Here is a 22004-nt window from a genome sequence, read left to right as displayed (position 1 = left end):
AGTATAAATAAAATGAATGACATTGCCAATGAATTTAATGAGTATTTAGTAAATATTGGAGCAATTTGATGAAATGAATATTTCCAGTAATGATTATTCAGTGTTTCTACGGGGAGTTGACGAAAAGGAAATACTCGACATTGTTAACAACTGTAAGAATTAATATTCCACTGATTGTAATGATATTGACGTTAATAAAAAGCATTATAGAGCATATAGTAAATCCATTTACACACATTTGTAAACAGTCCTTTTTAATAGGAATATTCCCCAGTAATATGAAAACAGCTAAAGTTATTCCTATTTTTTAACTGTTTTTCCAACTACAGACCAATTTCTCTTCTTTCCCAGTTCTTGAAAATTTTAGAGAAAATATTTGTGCGCAGGCTTGATAATTTTATAGATAAACACAAGTTATTGAGTGATTATCAGTATGTTTTCAGATCAAACAGGTCGAGCTCAATAGCTGTGATGGAACTGGTGGAAGAGATTTCTTCTTCAGTGGATAATAATGAATATATTGTGGGGGTGTTCCTACTATTATGGATTATTAATGATGAAACTGGAGAGATATGGTAGAAGAGGAAAAGCTTTTACTTGGATAAAAAGCTACCTCGATAACAGACATCAATTTGTACAAATTAATAATATTAAATCAGATTTAATGAAAGTTACTTGTGGTGTTCCACAAGGTTCGGTGCTAGGCCCTAAGTTGTTTGTACTGTACATAAATGATATTTGTGTCTAAAGTATTAAAAATGGTTTTGTTTGATAGAAATTCATGTTCAAAAAAATGGTTTGATGATAACAGACTTTCACTGAATTTAAGTAAAACAAAGTTTATAATATTCACTAATCGACAAAGTAACAATACAGTGAAACTAAAGATTAATAATGAGGAAATAGACATTTTTGGGTGTTATAATTGATCATAAATTATGTTGGAAATCCCATATTAATCATGTAAAAACAAAAATGTCTAAATCCATTGCAATATTAAATAAAATAAAACATATTTTGAATGAAAAAACGTTATATATATTGTATTGTGCGCTCATAGTTCCATACATTACTTATTAAATTCAATATATAAATTACAAATATATGGAATAAATGTGATAAGGAACTAAAAGTATAAAATGTATAAAAACAAGGTGAAAAATAATTATATGACTCAGTATAAATAAATTGTGGTTGTTTAAAAAAGTGTTTATTTTTATGTTTGTTTTGAATTATGTTTGTACATTTTGGGAAATGTTTTTGTTATATTGTATTTTGTATGTTATATAATATTTTGTTATATTGTATATATATGTTGTGTTTAACTTGGTGAAAAGTGTCGGCCATTCAGTTAATTATGTATAAAGGGTAGGCATAATAAGCAAGGCTTCTGCCCACTTCTTTTACGGTAACAATGTATGTTATTTATTTTGTGAAAATGTGTTTGTGAGGACCGGAATAAAATTATTATCGATTGATTGATTGAAATCTGATGTGGACGCGAGTTGGATGTCATCGCTTCCGGTTCCGTGGACATGCATGCATGTATTTTTATACCTCTTTTTTTTTTTTTTTTTATTGAACTAATAAAATCATATAATTCTAAATCTTTACACGGTTATAACTCTGCTAACTCAATAACATAAATATTGAACGTAACTTTAAAATATTATGGTTCACGAGACTTTTATTTAGGATTCTGTATTCCGGATGTTGTCATAGCTGACTTCACAGCCTCTGTATTTAGTTTCCTGTTTGCACCAAACAACAAATTCACAGCAAACAGAACTAAAGTCATAAAATGTGAGTGTACTTTAATGAAATATGATTTAAGATCAAACCCGCATTTTAATGGACTCGAGCTCAAAACCCTCCGCGGGACGAGAAAAGGTAAACATATCTTCCACATTCACAAACATTCAACAGCTTTAACGTTAAAACAGACAAACTATCGAAATAAACTTTAAACGTCATATATTTAATTTAGAATAATGTCGTTTAATTTAACCATAACGCTGGGTTTGAATGAATGAGCATTAAAATCCAACTAATAATATAAGCAGGCTGTTTTTATCTAAACCTAGAAGAGTTTAAAACAAAACATACAAACTACTTTTTTAATTGTGTTTAATTAATGTACTGTAATAACAGTCAAGTACAGAGTAAACATACACAGCACTGAGATAAAGTACTATATATATATACAAATGAACAGAAAAATATAAAACAAAATAAAAATGGCTTTAATTTAATTTGGCCGTTGAAAGCTTTATTTGTAAAAACCAAAACAAATCATTTTGTCATGTCCATTTTAAAATAAATCCAAAATGAGAAATAAAAAGACCAATAAAAATACATATAAGTAAAGTTTTTGTTCTTTAGAAAAGGGTTTTTGCATTAACAATTAAAAAGCCAATAAACTTAAAAAACAATATGTAATTTATACTAAACTGTATATGCATTACATCAGTGGCATATTATTTATTTAATTTCTAACACTGGTTTTCATTATTTGATCTCAAGTATCTTCTCTTGATCTTCTCTTACTGAAGCAAGTAATAATTGTTAGCAATTTAATTTACCGTATTTGACCTGCATACATTTAATAAAATAAAACGAGGCATTCATGTTTGTAGTATATGAGCGTGTGTGTGTGTGTGTGTGTGTGTGTGTGTGTTTGTCAGCAGCCCCTCAGAGACCGGCCGATGTCTGTCCGAGCGTCTCTGGCCTCTTACACCGAGTATCCCGCCGGACGTCCCTTCATAAACACACCCCTGCCCTTCTCAAACAGAGCCGTCAAAGCCTTTCCTGAGAGCAGCGGTGCAGGTACACACACACACACATGCACGCTCACACGCACATGCACGCTCACACGCACATGCACGCTCACACGCACATACACGCACACACATGCACGCTCACGCTCACATACACGCACACACACACACACACACGCTCACATACACGCACACACATGCACGCTCAATTCAAGATTCAAGAAATTCTATTCAAGACTTCTGTTTGTAAATGAGCTCTGTTTCAATTGGCTGAGCTTTTCATGAGTGAATGCTGTTTTGATTTGTATTTGCATTATTTGCATCGTGAAAAGCACTATACAAACAAACCTGCATTGCATTATGGGCTTTGGGCCAGTGGAGAGGAGGTGTGTGAGCTGAATACATCACATCTAGATGCAGAACTCTTTGAACTGCTGTGTTTTTGCAGCCATTCTTTCAGCGCTGAAGAACCTGCAGGAGAAGATCCGTCATTTAGAGCTGGAGCGATATGAAGCTCAGCAGAAGCTCAGAGAATCCACAGACTCCGACCACAGAGACGACGACAGACACACACACCACGGTGAGTGTGTGATTGAGCTACACACACACTCCGACCACAGAGACGACGACAGACACGCACACCACGGTGAGCGTGTGATTGAGCTACACACACACTCCGACCACAGAGACGACGACAGACACACACACCACGGTGAGTGTGTGATTGAGCTACACACACACTCCGACCACAGAGACGACGACAGACACACACACCACGGTGAGTGTGTGATTGAGCTACACACACACTCCGACCACAGAGACGACGACAGACACACACCACGGTGAGTGTGTGATTGAGCTACACACACACTCCGACCACAGAGACGACGACAGACACACACCACGGTGAGTGTGTGATTGAGCTACACACACACTCCGACCACAGAGACGACGACAGACACACACACCACGGTGAGTGTGTGATTGAGCTACACACACACTCCGACCACAGAGACGACGACAGACACACACACCACGGTGAGTGTGTGATTGAGCTACACACACACTCCGACCACAGAGACGACGACAGACACACACACCACGGTGAGTGTGTGATTGAGCTACACACACACTCCGACCACAGAGACGACGACAGACACACACACACCACGGTGAGTGTGTGATTGAGCTACACACACACTCCGACCACAGAGACGACGACAGACACACACACCACGGTGAGTGTGTGATTGAGCTACACACACACTCCGACCACAGAGACGACGACAGACACACACCACGGTGAGTGTGTGATTGAGCTACACACACACTCCGACCACAGAGACGACGACAGACACACACACCACGGTGAGTGTGTGATTGAGCTACACACACACTCCGACCACAGAGACGACGACAGACACACACACCACGGTGAGTGTGTGATTGAGCTACACACACACTCCGACCACAGAGACGACGACAGACACACACACCACGGTGAGTGTGTGATTGAGCTACACACACACTCCGACCACAGAGACGACGACAGACACACACACCACGGTGAGTGTGTGATTGAGCTACACACACACTCCGACCACAGAGACGACGACAGACACACACACCACAGTGAGTGTGTGATTGAGCTACACACACACTCCGACCACAGAGACGACGACAGACACACACACCACGGTGAGTGTGTGATTGAGCTACACACACACTCCGACCACAGAGACGACGACAGACACACACACACCACAGTGAGTGTGTGATTGAGCTACACACACACTCCGACCACAGAGACGACGACAGACACACACACCACGGTGAGTGTGTGATTGAGCTACACACACACTCCGACCACAGAGACGACGACAGACACACACACACCACGGTGAGTGTGTGATTGAGCTACACACACACTCCGACCACAGAGACGACGACAGACACACACACCACGGTGAGTGTGTGATTGAGCTACACACACACTCCGACCACATAGACGACGACAGACACACACACCACGGTGAGTGTGTGATTGAGCTACACACACACTCCGACCACAGAGACGACGACAGACACACACACACCACGGTGAGTGTGTGATTGAGCTACACACACACTCCGACCACAGAGACGACGACAGACACACACACACCACAGTGAGTGTGTGATTGAGCTACACACACACTCCGACCACAGAGACGACGACAGACACACACACCACGGTGAGTGTGTGATTGAGCTACACACACACTCCGACCACATAGACGACGACAGACACACACACCACGGTGAGTGTGTGATTGAGCTACACACACACTCCGACCACAGAGACGACGACAGACACACACACACCACGGTGAGTGTGTGATTGAGCTACACACACACTCCGACCACAGAGACGACGACAGACACACACACACCACGGTGAGTGTGTGATTGAGCTACACACACTCCTGACACCAGTGCTATTCATCTACTATCATAGTATTTACTCATATTTTCAATACTTAATAAGCTTATTTTGAATACTTGATTAAACTTTTATTTTTAGTTTTCATTTAAATTGAACTTTAGGTTTTAGTAATGATGTGCTTTTTAAATTTTTATGACTTTTCTAATATATATTAAATACTTTTTAAAATATAATAATTATATATAGCTTTAATGTAGATTGTTTGTTTTTTGTTAGTTTTCATTTCTGTTTTTCACTAAATAAAGAAATATGAAATTAATATAAAATTAAGCATTTATTTTTCTTTTAAATTAAATTTTAGTTTTTAAGTTTTAGTAATTTTCTTATGTGGCATTTTTATTCATTCTTAGTTTTTTGGATTATTAATTATATATTAATAATAATATAATATATTAAGTTAAATTATTTTTATATATATTAATTCAATACGTGTAATTTTTTAGTTTTAGTGATTTTAGTACTTCAACTTGGTTATTTTATTTCAGTTACTTGGCAACATTTGTTTTTTTTTAAATTATTTTTATTATCATTATACAATTTTTTTTAATAATATTTTTTTTTTATATATATACTTTAAATAAAACAATTTTTTTTGTAATTTTAGTTGGCATGGTAACATTTTTAGTTTAAGTTTCTCATGTAATGTTTTTTATTTCAGCTGCCGAACATTTTTAATACTTTTAGGTTGCACTGATTGACACAGATCTTTATTCCCAGCCTCACATTTACAGTAAATGTACAGTACAATGTCTGTCTGTGTGTGTAGATCTGCTCTCTCAGCTGACTGCCACCGAGACTCGATGCTCACGCTTAGAGAAACAGTTGGAGCACATGAGGAAGACTGTGAGAAACACAGAGTCGGACAGAACCGCTGTGCTTCGCCGACAGGTGCGTCTCACACACACAGAACCCACTGAAACAGGTTGGTGTGTGTGTGTGTGTGTGTGTGTGTTAATGTGCTGTGTGTGTTGTGCAGGTGTCTCTGGAGCGTCTGGGTTCAGCGGATCAGACCGATGTTCAGCTGAAGCTGCAGAAGCTGGATCTGCTGGAGCAGGAGTACCATCGGCTGACGGAGTCTCAGAGCGCCACTGAGAGGAAGATCAGGCAGCTGGAGAGAAAACTACAGGAAGAGGAACATCAGAGGAAACTGGTGCAGGACAAAGCAACTCAGGTTCATCTCTCTGTCAGTTAGGGCTGGGACAGTAAATCAATGCATCGCGAATAGACTAATGATTCTGCATCGATTCTGAGTTTAGTTTTTAACTCTTTCCCAGTGTTTTCACAGTTATACGCTAGGGGGTGCTATTACGCATCTTCTGAATGAGTCTAGAATCACTTGATCAAAAACACAGATGATGAAGACACAGAAATGAGCGATCTCATATTTAAGCATATGCATATGAAAAATAATGCGATCATCAACACTAACATTGAAATGTTGATCCAGAAAGTGTTAAAGGCCTGTGAAGCTTTGGCATACTGATGGAAGCCATCTACTGCATCTTTGCTTTGATAATGTTACTGAATATGATCCAGATTTTCTCAGCTTTTTGCTAAATTGAAGAAAAAAAAAAAAATCTTTTAATGAAACTTACCTACATTCAAGTGTTGATTTAAAAAAAAATAATAAAAAAAAGATCCTTGAAGGTAGAATAAAACAGAGTTTTGATGTATTGCATGTTCAGATATTCATACAACAAAATATTGTGGGGGCCATGAAATTTTAGTGAAATTTTACTGGCAACTTTTTTCAAAAATGCTGGCAGGAAAGAGTTAAGATCAGATGGTAGGGGTAGCAATATATTTCACGATATAGTCATTAATATATGTAGTGATTCTGAAAATTGCCAAAATATAATAACTCGTATACATTAGAAATGAAAAGTACTTCACCTTGTTTGATATTTCTTTTATTTGGTAAATTAATTATTTAGTAAAAACACACTCAATTTATAGATTAACAGCCCGCAGCTGATTGTCATTAAATGCGACTTGTAGGTGAAATTAAACTTTAAATAAATTGTTTCTAAAGTATTTTTAAATCTCATGTTATTGTTTTACTTCAAACTGTTTATAATATCTAAATGTTTTGTGTTGAAATATTCATAATAAATTACATTTCCTTTTAATTTTGTAAGATACTATTAATACTAGTTATATTGTTCCCTGGTATCTGCTTATTATACTGCGTTTTTAAGGGGCTTGTTGTGCTCTTTGTTGTGATAACTGGCAACCCTTCACCTGCAGCTTTATTCAAGAGAGGGAAGAGTTCAATAGTGACTAGAAGGAGAGCAGCAGTATGAATACTGATATAAAATAATCTGTTACGGTTGACATTTTACAGCCGTACTCTGCTTGCTTCCAGTTCCTTAATATACACCACTTGAACATAAAATAATCATTCATACAGTTTGAAAAGGTTGAAGCGAATTAAAGGGTGTTCACAGTGGGCTGTGTTTACATTAATCTTGCGTCATAAAAGCCAAGGTACAAGTAAATTTAACCACTTACACGACTGCACAATGCACAAGGGCTCTTCTTCAAGAGAATTTGAGTGTGTGGTTTAAAAACTAGCCTAGAGCGCCATCTGCTGTTAGAAACTAAGCTCAGAATCGATTCCAGAGAGAATTGCAATGCATTCCAAAAGCATCGATTTATAGTCCCAGCCCTACTGTCTGTCTGTCTCTCTGTCTGTCTGTATGATGTTAACTGTGTTTATCTGTTCTGTGATCAGTTGCAGACGGGTCTAGAAGCCAATCGTCTGCTCATTCAGTCTGTGTCTCCACGTCCACATAAATCCAGCAGAAACAAACAGAAGAAGCTCTCAGCAAAGGTAATTCCTCTAACACATTTACTTACTACAAACTACTTAGGAGGGGTGGATATGATATCAACTGCAGTAAGAAACAACATCACAAAATAGTAATCCTGCCTGAAGTCAGAGATGCTACTAATTAAATTTAAACCCATACGATATATTTCTCAATATCATCGCTTCAATGACTGCTAATGTTAAATTCACATTAGGCTCTTTTCACTTCTGGCTAATTTTCACTTCAGACAACTCATGGTATCATATTAATCCTTTTGAGTAGGGATGTAACGATTCACTCATCTCACGATTCGATTCACAATTTTGATTTCATGATTCGATTCACGATTCTTTTTAAGAAAATTAGATTTAAGACCAATTATAAATTAAATGTGTCCTTTTATTATTGCTTGGACAAAATGCTGCACGTTTCTTTGTGAAATTTAAATATAACACTATAGTAATATACTAATATAGCACTTACATATTATTGCGCTCTTGTTGGTTTTGATAGCTTCTATTGTCCTCATTTGTAAGTCGCTTTGGATAAAAGCATCTGCTAAATAACACAATGTAAATATAATGTAGATGTAAATAACAAAACTAAATTTAGAAATTTTAAAACAAACCCCAAATCAAATAAGTAACAAATAAAAGAAATCTCTTCATATAAAGAAAATAAGGCTTTGTCTGTGCTCTTTCCATTTAAAATTAGAGGCAACCACTGCATTTTAATCATGATCCAAACAAAGATGCTGCATACATGCAACGTGAGCTGTTTATAATCTAAATTAGATTGAATAATTTTGAAATTTGAAGCAAAAACAGAATGGTCTGACTTCAGTTTTGTGAAACTATACATAAAAAAATATCTGCATGAAACAAACGGCAGACGAGCTGAATGAGACGCAGATTCAGTCTCGGCCAGCAGGTGGCGCTTAAAGCATTTCCTTGGTTTCCACTGTAAACAAAGCAGCGCTACACTTATGAACTGTAATATGCATTATACAGAGGTAAGATGAAAAGAAAAAATGCCATCTAAACTTTTCTAAAGACCGTAAGTTCCCCTCAGAAATACATTCATATAAACTCCTACCCCTAATTGAATTGTGATATGTTTAGCATCTCAACCGATTTGAATCGTCACATATATGAATCGATTTTCAGCCGGTTAGCGGTTAATCGTTACATCCCAACTTTTGAAAACTATATCATCTTGCATGGAACAAAACCAACCAATATTTAAATCTCGTAAAAAAAAACCGACTGATATTTAAATCTTATAAAAGAAAAAACTACAGATATTTTAATCTCATAATTGAACAAAATTGGCTGATATTTTAAATCTTGTAATAGAACTAAACTGACCGACATTTCAATGTCGTTATAGAACTAAATGAACAGTATTTAAATCTAATAATAGGAAAATACCTGCCGATATTTAAATCTTGTAATAGAACCAAACTGACTGGTATTAAATATTTTAATAACAAAAAAACAATATTTAAATTTTGGAACAGAACACAACCAGATGACATTGTAGTCGTTATAGATCAAAACCAACCAATATTTAATTTTTGTAATATAGATCAAAAGCAACTGATATTTCAGTGTAGAACAAAACTCTCCGATATTAATGCAACAAAATGGATTACATTTCAATGTTGTTATAGAACCAAATCAACCGATATTTCAATCTCATAATAGAACAAAACCGACCGATATTTCAATGTTGTTAAAGAACAAAACCAACTGACATTTCATTTTTGCAATATAGAACAAAAGCTACTGATATTTCAATGTTGTTATAGAACAGACCTGACCGATATTTTAATCTCGTAATAGAACAAAACTGGCTAACAAATCTGTAAAGCTGCTTTGAATGTGCGTTGTGATAATTGCTGTACACAAATAAATTTGACTTGATGCTTGTCTGCTTTAATTAAGAGATTCCGGAAAATACACGGGTAATGTGTTCCGGCAATTGTTCCCAGGTCGTTAGATTTGCTGCATTCACACTGCCAGTGATTTCCCGGAATCTGTGCGTGCGTTCACACACAACCCGTAAAAGTCCCGGAATGACACGTGACGTCATCATGTGACGTATAATGTACGAGTCGAAAACGCTAGACAGCCAAGAAACAGGACAAATCGGAAGTGTTTGTACTGCTTTATAAACATATTTTGTTATTCACCGCTCTCCGAGTTTAAAACACAGACTAGTCCCTCCGGCACTGCAGGGCTGTGTTATTGAAAACACCCGCTTAAAGAGTCGCACGATAACTAAGTCATCACTACGACACATCCGTTACGGCATTGGCTCCGGCTTTTGTTCACACAGCGCTCGTTCTGGGACTGAACCCGACAATGTTACTAGGTCCGTGGTTGCGTTCACACAGAAGGCACTCCGGCAATTTTCTGGGACCAACGTGCAGTGTGAAAGATTTACTGAAATGAGCCGCTCATGTGTGAATTCTCCTGTGTTTCTGCAGAAACATCCGTCGCAGCCTCAGCCGCATTACAGACTCAGTCTGGGAGACGTGCCGTTTGTGACCGGGACGGTAAAGACGCAAACAGTGTTTTACACTATAACATTTGATTTTATTCCCACATTAATCATGGATTTTTGCATCAAAAACGGTGGTGAATGAGTTTTTCATTATCATTTCTGACCCTTACACTATCCCTACCATTTGAAGTTATTTTTATGTCCTGTACAAAGTGACAAATCAGAGCATGTTTGATGTGGAGCAGTATTGTGGATGTTAACGAGTCTTTGTGTCTTCAGTCGATTTTGCGAGCAAATCAACTAATATTTATATCTCGTAATAGAACAAAACCAACCGATATTTAAATATTGTAACAGAACAAAATTGACCGATATTTCAATCTTGCAATAGAACAAAACTGACCGATATTTCTATCTTGCAATAGAACAAAACTGACCGATATTTCAATCTTGCAATAGAACAAAACTGACCGATATTTCAATCTTGCAATAGAACAAAACTGACCGATATTTCAATGTCGTTATGAATTAACTGAATGACAAATCAGAGCATGTTTGATATGGAGCAGTATTGTGGATGCTAACGAGTCTTTGTGTCTTCAGTCGACAGGCTCGAGTCACTCTGTGCGAGCAAACGTCCAGCACGTCCTTCATCTCATGAAGCAGCATCATCCTCAGCTGTGTAATGAGCGAGTGCTGGGACACGCCCCCTCCACCAATCACAGCGCTCGTCAGGCCAGCAGTAGCTCCTCCTCTTCCTCTTCCTGTGGTGAGGAGCTATCAGAGCTGCTGCTGACGCTTCAGGACGAGTTTGGACACATGAGCTTGTGAGGATTATTCTTCATCTTACATTGTATTTGTTTCCGCCCTCTCTTGGACCAGTGTTACTATCGTTAACTAAAACTGAACATGTTGCACTGAAATAAAATGAATGTTAACTAAAAATAAAATATTTTTAAAAAGTTTTTTATTTAATTTAGTTGCCAAGTCAACAATTCAAATTTTTTAGGTTAACTGTTATTTTAATATCAATGACATACTATTATAATTTTTGTTAATATTTTTATTTTTATATTTTCCGCTTTCATGTTCATTTTAATTAGTTTTAGTAATTTTGTTGCATGTTTTTGTCTTTTTTTTAATTTTTTTTTATTTTTTTTTTATTTATATTATTTTTTTATAGTGTTAGTACATCAAGTTAAACCAAATGAAAATGAGAAATGTTGACATGGAAAAATCACTGAAATTAAATTAAAAACGTTTTTCACATTTTATTTTATTTCAGTTGATATATTTTTTTCATGTAATTTTTTTTTTTTTTTATGGTTTTGGTTTTAGTTTTAAAGAACTATAATTACCTTGACTTGAAGTACTAAAATTACTTCATTAAAAAATAAAACAATTAATCTAAAACTGAAATAAAAAAATAAAGTTGACAAAGACAAATAAGCAACAAAAACTAATAAACGGACAAAACTGACTAATGAACTGACAAAACACTTTTTATCGTTAAAACTTAAATATACAAATAAAAGTGAATTGAAAATATTAATAAATGCCATAATAACACTAGATTAATGATACTAAAATAACCAAGACTACAATTTTAAAGTGACAATTCACCAAAAATGAACATGCTGTTAATAATTATTTTATGTAAATGAATAAAAGAATTCAAATTGTTCTCACACTTCATATTTTAATGATATGAAATGGTTTGTAGACGGAATTTAATAGATTACACATGCATGACAACATTTGGATTTGGTCTGTGTAAGGCGATGTTGCCAGCTTGTGTTTTGTTTTTTTGAGCGCTTCGAAGGAGTGAATTATTTTGTGAAGCAATTCATTCAATTGATTCAGAGATTCAAAAAGCTTAGTTTCTCCCAATGCTAGTGACTACAAACTGTCAATCTCCAAAAATTACATGAAAACATCATAATAATAGAAATCAAACATTTACATAAAGCTTCTGCAAAAATCTCTTTTTATGTTGCTTATAAGAAAATAAGTGTACAGGTGTATTGGCAGATATTTTTGCTTGTTTGAAGCAAAAACAAACAATTTCGATAATATTTTCAGAAAATAAAGACCTAATATCTCAAGTAATTTTACTTGTCAAGCAAATGCATCCTGATACAGGAATTTGTAGATAGTGTTTTTGTCTTGTTTTCTATTATACATAAGGAAGAAACTCATTTTTGAGTTTCACTCGTTGTTGCTGAATGCTGATTCAGTGATGGTGTGTGACTGTGTGTAACTGTAAGCGGTGTGTGTTGTGTTTGTGTGTGTGTGTGTGTGTCGTGTGTCAGCGAACAGCAGGAATTGGCCAAACTGATCCAGTCGTGTGGTTCGGATCGCTTGCGGCAGGATTTGGAGCGTGAGATGGAGACGCTCGTGAAGAGGATGGAGAATAAAGGAGAACAGATCGCTAAAGTCGGGCGATATCAATCTCAGGTAACACCGGCCCACAATGCAACTGAAGATACATGCATACTGTAAAAGCAGCTCATGTAGAAGTACAATATCTGCTCACCCAGGCTGCATTTATTTGATCAAAAATACAGTAAAATAGTGAAATATTAAAAATAGCTGTTTTCTATGTGAATATGTGTTAAAGTGTAATGTATTTCTGTGATCACAGCTGTATTTTCAGCATCATTACTGCAGTCTTCAGTGTCACATGATCTTCAGAAATCATAATAATATACTGATTTACTGCTCAACAAACATTTCTGATTGTTATCAGTATTGAACACTGCCCAATATTTTTTTGGAAACTGACACCTTGTATTTTTCAGGATTCACAGATGAATAGAAAGTTCAAAAGAACAGCATTTATTTGAAATATAAATTATGGATGTACGATATTGGATTTTGCCGATATCTCTGATATGCCGTTATTTTTCAACTCATTTTGGCCGATTGCCGATATATTTCCTTTGTTTGGAAACAATACCAAGTCTCTGCTGTGTGGGAATTATAAACGCATTATTTTTAATAGGAGGGTTTGAAGCAAAAAAAATTTTTTACAAAAAAAAAGAATCCAAGGCACTTCTTTTGGTCCAAAAAAGTTAAAGAAGCCTTTATTCACATTCTGGACTTGATTTTTTTTAAATTCATGTAAGCTATAGCTTCTGACCTTTAAATCAAAATATGCTCATGATTTTACAATGTTGATACTGCTTTATTTATTCAGAAACACAAGTTTCTTAATGATATTTATGGAAGCCTGTTTCCACCACTGAATAAAATATTTTTAAAAAGTTATTGCGACTTTTTATCTCACAATTCTGACTTTTTTTTCCCACTGAATTGTGAGATATAAACTCACAATTGCGAGTTATAAAGTCAGAATTGCATATCGATGCTGATATTTACATTTAAGGCCATTATCGGCGGATTCCGATATCGGTCCGATAATATTGTGCATCCCTAATAGAAATCTTCTGTAACATTATAAATATCTTTACTGTCACTTTGATGCAATTTAATGCTTCCTTGATGAATAAAAGTGTATTTTAAGCAGCACAACCGTGTTCAACATTGATAATAATCAGAAAAGTTTGTTGAGCAGTAAATCAGTATATTAGAAAGATCATGTGACACTGAAGACTGGAGTAATGATGCTGAAAATACAGCTCTGATCACAGAAATAAATTACACTTTAACACATATTCATATAGAAAACAGATATTTTAAATTGTAGTAATATTTCACACTTTTTACTGTATTTTTGACCAATAAAAGCAAAACATTTTACTTATTTGATGGCTAGTTTAAGTGTGAAACGCTCCCTGATCTGATGGTTTGTGTCTGTGTCAGATGGAGAAGTTGAGGCGACAGTGTGGTCAGCAGGGCGACGGCGGAGGACAGATTAAAGTCTGGAGTGAAGGTCGCTCCGCCGGGTCAAAGGTGGCTAAAGCCAGACCGGGAGAGCGCAGTCGAGACAGTCTGCGTCTGCTGAAAGACATGCGCACGCTGCAGACCTCACTGCGCAGCCAGCAGCTCAGCTGGGAATACTGAGATCATGTGATCGGATTCATTCATGTGTGGATCAGGGTCAAAGGTCAGCCCAAAATCAAAAGAAGAAAGATTATTTTCATGACAATTTCTTGTTCTGTAATGCTGTTTTTCTTATATATATATACATATATATATATATACATATACATACACACACACATTATATTGCCAAAAGTATTGGGTCACCTCCTTCTAATGAACATGTTTGACTACTTTAACATTAAGATTTGTACTCATAGAAATTACTAAAGTAGTCAAATCTATTCATTAGAAGGAGGTGACCCAATACTTTTGGAAATATAGTGTATGTGTATATAAAGAGAATTTTTTTCCTTTCTCTTTTTTTTTTTTTTTTTTTTTTTTTTTTATGCATTACACAATTGACTTAAAATTCCTAAAATAATGTCACAATGCAGAGAATCTTATTGTTCCTAAAGCAGCTCTAATTTTTTTTTTTTTTTATGCAGAATATAATTTCTCTTATTTGTTTGAGTTTTATCCTTTGAACTTCTTATTTGATCACTTTTTTTTTTTTTTTTGGTTGGTTGGTTTTCATAGTTTTTCCAGATGTTTGATTTATTTGGAAAACAAATGATGTTTGATGACGAGCCGAACAGAATCTGAATTCTAGAGATGAGGCCCTCAGAAACCCATCATATCAGCTGTTTTATTAGTATTTTTCATTTTCATCACATGAAGGGGTTATTATGTTAAGAAATATTTCTGGAGCAGAATAAAGGACAGACTGATTTGAAACAAAAAAATGAACTAGTTGTTTCTACCTCAGATATTACCCAGAATTCCTGTGCTGTGTTTGGTAGCACTTTACAGTAAGATCTCATTTGTTAACATTAGTAAATGCATTAACATCAACTTACAATTTGTAAATATATTTATTAATGCTTATTAATTCTCAGTTTTCAGTGCATTAATATTAACCGATTTTTATTTTACGATAAATAAAAGGTTTTTATTGTCATTATCTAATCAAGTTAACTAATGTTAGCAAATGGAACTTAATTGTAAAGCGTTACTTTTTTAAACTAATGTAAAGTGTTGTTTTTCAATGTTTCAGGTTTATGATCTTTTCAACATTCCAAAGATTCCAGATATGTTTTTCTTTGGTAAAATGATTCGGTCTGTATTATAATGTTTACATATTTCTGTTGGCAATCATTCTGTTCGTTTCCATGATAAGAGTGAAATGTGTGGTTTATTATTATTATACAGTAAAAAATACGTATGATGGATTTTATTTGAATTGAGCAGCGTGTGTGTGTGTGTGTGTGTGTGTGCGCGCTCAGACTCTTGCTTTGTTTGAGAATTACATTAAATGTTTGAAATATTTATTTTTACAGCACTGAATAAAACCAAAACGAATTATTTTTGTGATTTGTTTCAACTGAAACGCCAAAAGTTTATTTGAATGAAAACTTTTATTTATAATTCATATTTTCATTCATAATCCTCATGTAAGTTAAAGACACGATGATCTGTACAGTATCTACACGCGTGTCTCCAGACAGACCTGCAGAAAAACAGCATTCAGCACTAAATTACACCAGAAAACCAGACATTCTCACTTCATAGAATTCTGTAACACCTTACAATAAAGTCTCATTTATTAACATTAATATTTAGCTAACACAAGCAATACTTTTTTACAGCATTTATTATTTAAAAAGTTCAGCGTTAGTTGATGCATTAATTTGAACAGATGCTTGATTTTAAAAACGTGTAAATGTTACAATAAATTCTGTATCGGCTACATTTAAAAATATAAGTTATAAAAAGAATATTAGTGTTTTACAAGAAAATATTTTAGTATTTCCACTCCAGAATAGTTTTTTGTAATTATTAGCAATTTCCAAGTGAAAATGGTTTCAACACCTATTTCTTTTTTTAAGTGTAGTTAATATTAACTAATTTCGTTAAATAATGTTGAGAAGCTTTTGAAATTGATTTTAAAAATATATTCATTAATGTTGACATTAATAAAGCAAAGTATCATAAATTGTTACAGTGTAAAAAAAAAATATTTGTAAAGTTGTAAACAGAAGAGTATTTAAATTTAAGTCAAAATTGTTTCAAGTTTTGTACTTCTGATTTAAAAAACGCATTATTTTTATGTTGTACGTCATGTTGAGATTCTTTTAAACTTTTGGTTTTAAAACTAGATTTGTATATTTTGAAATTAGATTAATAAACGCTGTAGAATTATTGATCATTGTTAGTTCATGTTAACTGATGTAGTTAAAAATGAACTTTATTGTAAAGTATTAGCAATGTCTTTCATTGGGTGTTCGGTCATAAACATGAAGAAATAATTCTATTCTTCAACCGCAAATCTGATGAACCTCAAATAAAAAATCAATCCATATACTTGCTGCAAATTTATCGTTTATCATGTGGTAGATTTCATAAACCAAACATTACTGGATTCAGTCGTGAGAAAAACGCTCTACAGAGAGCCGTCTATGAATGGCACGAGAGAATGTTTTTATTCCAAACAAAAGAAAAACAATGTTATTTACTGTCACCTACAGGTACAAACGCGTACAAATACCAGAAAATAGACTCATTAAATCAAAGTGTGTAAAAACTAATAATTTAGAAATGGATGTTATGTACACAAGGTGACGCAAAAACCACTTATTGCACAAGATATTTGTAATCATTATTAACTTAAAATACAATGGAGAAATAGGAAACTCTATAAGAAAGAATTTAAATTATTTAAAGTTGACTACCAGCATGAAGTCTTTTATATATTCTTTCAAATACAGCAGAAATTGTTAGAAAAATGAAATGCTCAAAGTCAGAAATCCATTACATTCCCTCACATTGTCACATTTTATTTGTATCTTTCTGTAACCGTGACACTGGACTGATGAATTATCATAAATATATAAAATAAAAATCTCAGTTTTTCCTGAAAGCATCTTTAGACTTGGTTAATCGTGAAGAATGAAGGTTTGTGTTTGGATCTCTGGCTGATGGAAACAGTAGTTAAACTCTTGTTTTGCATTGATAAAGGTCTCCACAGCAAGAGAATTGCATTTCTGAACTGTCAGTAATTTTACAGCCAAACATAAGTACAATTTCACCGGGGTCAAAAAACAACAAAAAAACTAACAAAAAAAAAAAAAGGTCAAAATTCATCTTAAAAGAAAATATATAAAGACATATTTTTGGGACCATCATAACATTGTAATTTTACATTATGACATTAATGAAAATTACATATATAGATTTTTGTTTATATATATATATATATATATGTATATATATAAAACAATTGTAAATAACATGTAAGGACATTTAATTCATGTTACAATGATATTGGTCTTAAAAACAGGCTAATACAAAATTTTTATCATAAAATTGAATGTAACTTATTTTCTTCCTTTGATTTTGCTGTGAAATATGATGGAGTTTTTGTGAAATTCACATTCCACTGCAGATTAATATTAAACTGACATCAGGTTAAATCATAAAACTGACATCACTCTTGTTTTCTGTTCCTTTGCAGATTTTGGCAAATGCACTTACAGTCACACCTGTGCAAACACACATTTACACGGCAAATAGATATCTCTATATATCCATGTAGCTTCAGATCTGTACATAGGCCGAACGTTTTTATACATACAGTAGATCTCTTTTAAAGTCACTCAGGAAGGCAACGCAAACATTTGTAAGGCAAGATCCATTTGACGCACACATTCTGCCATCCTGAGAAAGAAAAGTGTGAGGGCCGTGTAGCCCTTTAAAACACAACTATATGTACAGAGCTTCAAAAAGTTCCTCCACGCCGGGCTTCGTCCCGTCTGAACCCAGCAGATGCCTCAGAAGGTCTCCGGGGTCCTTGTGTTTTCACGGCTGTCGTCACACACGCTCTAATCGCTCGCTGCTCGCTTGACTGACGTTTCCAATGATTGCTTTGGGTTTTGGGATTTCGGGAATGGAGAAATGCTGTTGTGTTGTGTTTTTCTGTGTAAACAGAGAGAACTGACGTCTGAGGGGCGAAATTGCTTGAAAGCAAAAGATTAATTATCCAAAGATCTGTTTTGTCTGACAATTTCTGTACGCTGAGGATGCAGAAAAGAAAACAGGGGCTTAGTTTTTCTTGTAGTATTTAAATGAGCTTCTGCTAGGGTGTGCAACAAAATAATAACTGCTAAAAAAAACATTCTAAAAATGTAACATTGGGCAGCTGGAAATGTTACAAGTTGTAAAAATGTAACACTGGGCTCCCAGAATTGTTACAAGTTTTAAAAATGTAACATCAGGCTGCTGGAATTATTACATATCCTAAAAATGTAACCATAATGCTGGAACTCTTACAAGCTCTAAAAACGTAATACCAGGCTGCTGGAATTGTTACCAGTTTTAATAATGTAACACTTGGCTCCCAGAATTGTTACAGGTTTAAAAATGTAACACGGGGTCCCAGAATTGTTACAAGTTTTAAAAAATGTAACATCAGGCTGCTGGAATTGTTACAGGTTTAAAAATGTACCACTGGGCTCCCAGAATTGTTACATGTTCTAAAAATGTAACACTTGCCAGCAGGAATTACTACAAGTTCTAAAAAACAAATGTGACACTGGGCTGCTAGAATTGTTACAAGTTGTAAAAATGTAATGCCAAGCAGCAGGAATTATAGTTAATTTTAAGTTCTAAAATTACAACACCAGGCTTCTGGAATTGTTACACGTTTAAAAAATGTAACATTGTAACACCAGGCAGCTGGAACTGTTACATTTCATACAACTAGTTGTTTAGGTGAAATATGATTTTTCATTTAGAATAAAATGTTTAGCTATTACAACGGGGCCGATGAGAATATAACTTTTTTCAGTCCAAATGTCTGCGTAACATTACACTCTCTGCCGACTGCACAGCGCCATCCATCGTCCTTCACCGTGCAAAACCCGTCTCCATCGCAACGGCAAAAAGGAGACAATGAACCTTTCCTCAAAGCCTCGTCGGTTACTACGGAATTTTACCAAGACGTAATCCGTCAGGTGACCTTTGCCCTAGCGACGTCATTGGTCGTGTTTGTCGCAGTCGTCGTCCAGGCAACCGTTCATGCGGTGCGAATCGTCCCCGAAGGCACCTTGAGACTGCAGCAGCTCGAATTCCTCGTCCAGAAAGTCCAGCGAGTTGTTGCTGGGCAGTCCGCGGATGGTGAACTTGTGTGAGACTTTGGCCCACTGCTCACGGTTGGCGGCCACTCGCTCGTAAAGCTCAGCCGAACGCGGGAAAATCTCCTGCAGGAGCCTGAAAGAAAGCCAGCAGAGTTCCGTTAAACTCATTTATAAAATGTTGCACAGAAACCATCCTAAATGTAACCCTGGAGCACAAAAGCAGTCTTAACTCGCTGGGGTATATTTGTAGCAATAGCCAACAATACATTGTATGGATCAAAATTATACATTTTTCTTTTATGCCAAAAATCATTAGGATAAAGATCATGTTCCATGAAGATATTTTGTAAATTTCCTACCATAAATATATTAAAACTTAATTTTTGATTAGTAATATGCATTGCTAAGAACTTCATTTGAACAACTTTAAAGGAGATTTTCTCAATATTTAGATTTTTTTGCACCCTCAGATTCCAGATTTTCAAATAGTTGCATCTCAGACAAATATTGTCCTATGCATGCTTTATAAACGAGGCCCCTGATCTTGATGAATAATCAGCGTCACATGCATGAAATGAGTGATTCTCTGACTTGTATATTGGCATGGCGATGTGCTCCATGAAGCTGATCTGGAGTTCGGGGATGTAGGCTTTCTCTCGGTCCATCATCTCACTGGGTCTGTTTCCCATCGCCTTCTCCTGAAGATACAAGAACAGAGTCGGGTGAATCAGGAATTTATAAAGCTCTAAATGATAAGATTTCACACTCAATCTCCTCATGTCTTCTGTCTCTGATGGAGAGTTTAGAGTGCTTTATCCAGTAAAAGCTCTTTTAGTGTAACTGTAGAAGCGTCCAGCTTCAGCTGCTGCTTCAGAGTCAAATCTTGACTGATTTTGATCAAGTAAAGGTCAGAATAACTGCAGTCATATCTCCAGATGAACTCTTACTGGACTGAAGCAGCTCAGCTTTACTTGATTCTCCATCAATCATTTTCTAGATCAGTGCGTCTCAAATCTGATCATCAGGATCTTTAGAGGAGCGTTTGTTTCCAGAAGCTTTACTTTCTCTGTTCCTCAGCGGAGGAATGATCTTCATCTCACATCTTCTGAGGAGCGTTTATTTCTTCATCTCTCAATCAGCATTGCATTATATGTTTGGATCATTTACATCTCATCTTACTGAGACATATTACTGGAGATATAGAGCGACCGCTGATATTTAGATTAGGTTTTATGTCAGTATCTGATCTACTGTTATAAACATCTCATTGATTTACATTACAAGCAGCAGAATCTCATCATAGAAATATCAGCTTCTGCAGCAAATTGAATAATTTGTTCAGTTTGAGTCTCTGAATAAAATGTAAGTTTTTTCTCCTCCATATTCTCACTGTAGACTATATGAGCCATAAAAGCAAATAAAGCTTTAATAAACTTCAATTTAAATAAAAATTCAAAAGGCCAGGCTGTATGGGGTTAAACTTGGAAATAAATCTTAGTAATTAGAAAAAACAAACCTGAAAATACTATGATGTACAAAAAATAATTATTATTTTCCAGTGGTATCTCAAATTTTTATTTTACATCTCCGCTTTTATTTTACATCTCCGCATTTTTTTTTTTATTAGTTAAATTTTTTTATTATTATTATTATTACTATAATTTTTTTACATGAATAATGGAACCAAGGCAGCATTTTCTGTCCGAATGTTTTTGTCTGAATTCTGTCTCTGAATTGTTTCTCAATTTTGCAAATTGGAAAATTTTGATATATATTTTCAACATATATTCAAAAAATTTTGATACATTTTTAACATTAACTTATAATTGTTTTGTTAACGTTTTTACAGCCATTTAGTATTATCTGTACTGATTTTTATTTTTTGTGCTATTTACATGTTGAAAGTTGGTCACATGTCGGCTGGAAGGTAATTAATAAAAGAGTGTCTCTGATCAAGTCAGGTTAGCACAGATAGAAACGTCTCTGAACTAAAAACACTTAAACAAGCGAAACATAATACTGATGTTTAACTCACCAGATCACCCTGAGAGAAGAACTCTTTATAGATCAGCTCCTGCAAAACAAGCACAGAAGAGTGAGGAGGAGAGTTTGCCGGAGCGTTGTGTGTTTCTGCTGAGTTTGTGAGGTTCAGGACTCGTACCGCGATCTTCCTGGTGGTTTTCCAGCCCTTGGTCTGGTCTGAGAGGTCACAGGAGGTCATGAGGAGGCACAGCAGCAGACT

At 35.1% G+C, this 22004-nt stretch overlaps 3 protein-coding genes across 4 annotated transcripts in view; 1 reads left to right on the top strand and 2 right to left on the bottom strand.

Annotated features, from left to right (window-relative positions):
• The window catches only part of LOC306854576 (transmembrane O-methyltransferase homolog), a gene marked incomplete at its 5' end in the record, with an annotated part of 605488 nt that overhangs the window by 128581 nt on the left and 454903 nt on the right, over positions 1–22004 (bottom strand). The window lies entirely within an intron of this gene.
• Positions 1716–14737, top strand: LOC306854575 (centrosomal protein of 57 kDa-like). Of its 2 annotated transcripts, none has more exons than XM_079392711.1 (10): positions 1716–1890; positions 2688–2826; positions 3226–3357; positions 6029–6150; positions 6239–6433; positions 7997–8095; positions 10567–10635; positions 11187–11410; positions 12896–13040; positions 14409–14737. In XM_079392711.1, the coding sequence occupies exons 1-10, from the start codon at positions 1852–1854 to the stop codon at positions 14607–14609; spliced, it is 1365 nt and encodes a 454-aa protein (XP_079248837.1). In that variant the 5' UTR covers positions 1716–1851; the 3' UTR covers positions 14610–14737. The 2 variants fall into 2 exon arrangements, with proteins under 2 accessions (XP_079248837.1, XP_079248836.1); XM_079392710.1 differs by having other exon boundaries at positions 1731–1890; positions 2685–2826.
• LOC306853751 (cGMP-dependent 3',5'-cyclic phosphodiesterase-like) overlaps positions 19661–22004 on the bottom strand; it is a gene marked incomplete at both ends in the record, with an annotated part of 44061 nt that continues 41717 nt past the window's right edge. Inside the window, 4 exons of the mRNA XM_079391397.1 lie at positions 19661–19895; positions 20354–20460; positions 21798–21836; positions 21924–22004. The exon at positions 21924–22004 is cut by the window's right edge and continues 32 nt beyond it. Of these exons, the coding sequence (XP_079247523.1) occupies positions 19661–19895; positions 20354–20460; positions 21798–21836; positions 21924–22004 (462 nt within the window). The remainder of the gene's footprint in view (positions 19896–20353; positions 20461–21797; positions 21837–21923) is intronic.

Source organism: Barbus barbus (genome assembly GCF_936440315.1).
Source record: "Barbus barbus genome assembly, chromosome: 34".
Taxonomy (NCBI): Eukaryota; Metazoa; Chordata; class Actinopteri; order Cypriniformes; family Cyprinidae; genus Barbus; species Barbus barbus.
The sequence above is the reverse complement of the archived record's forward strand: the minus strand, read 5'-3'. Positions and strand labels throughout refer to the sequence as shown.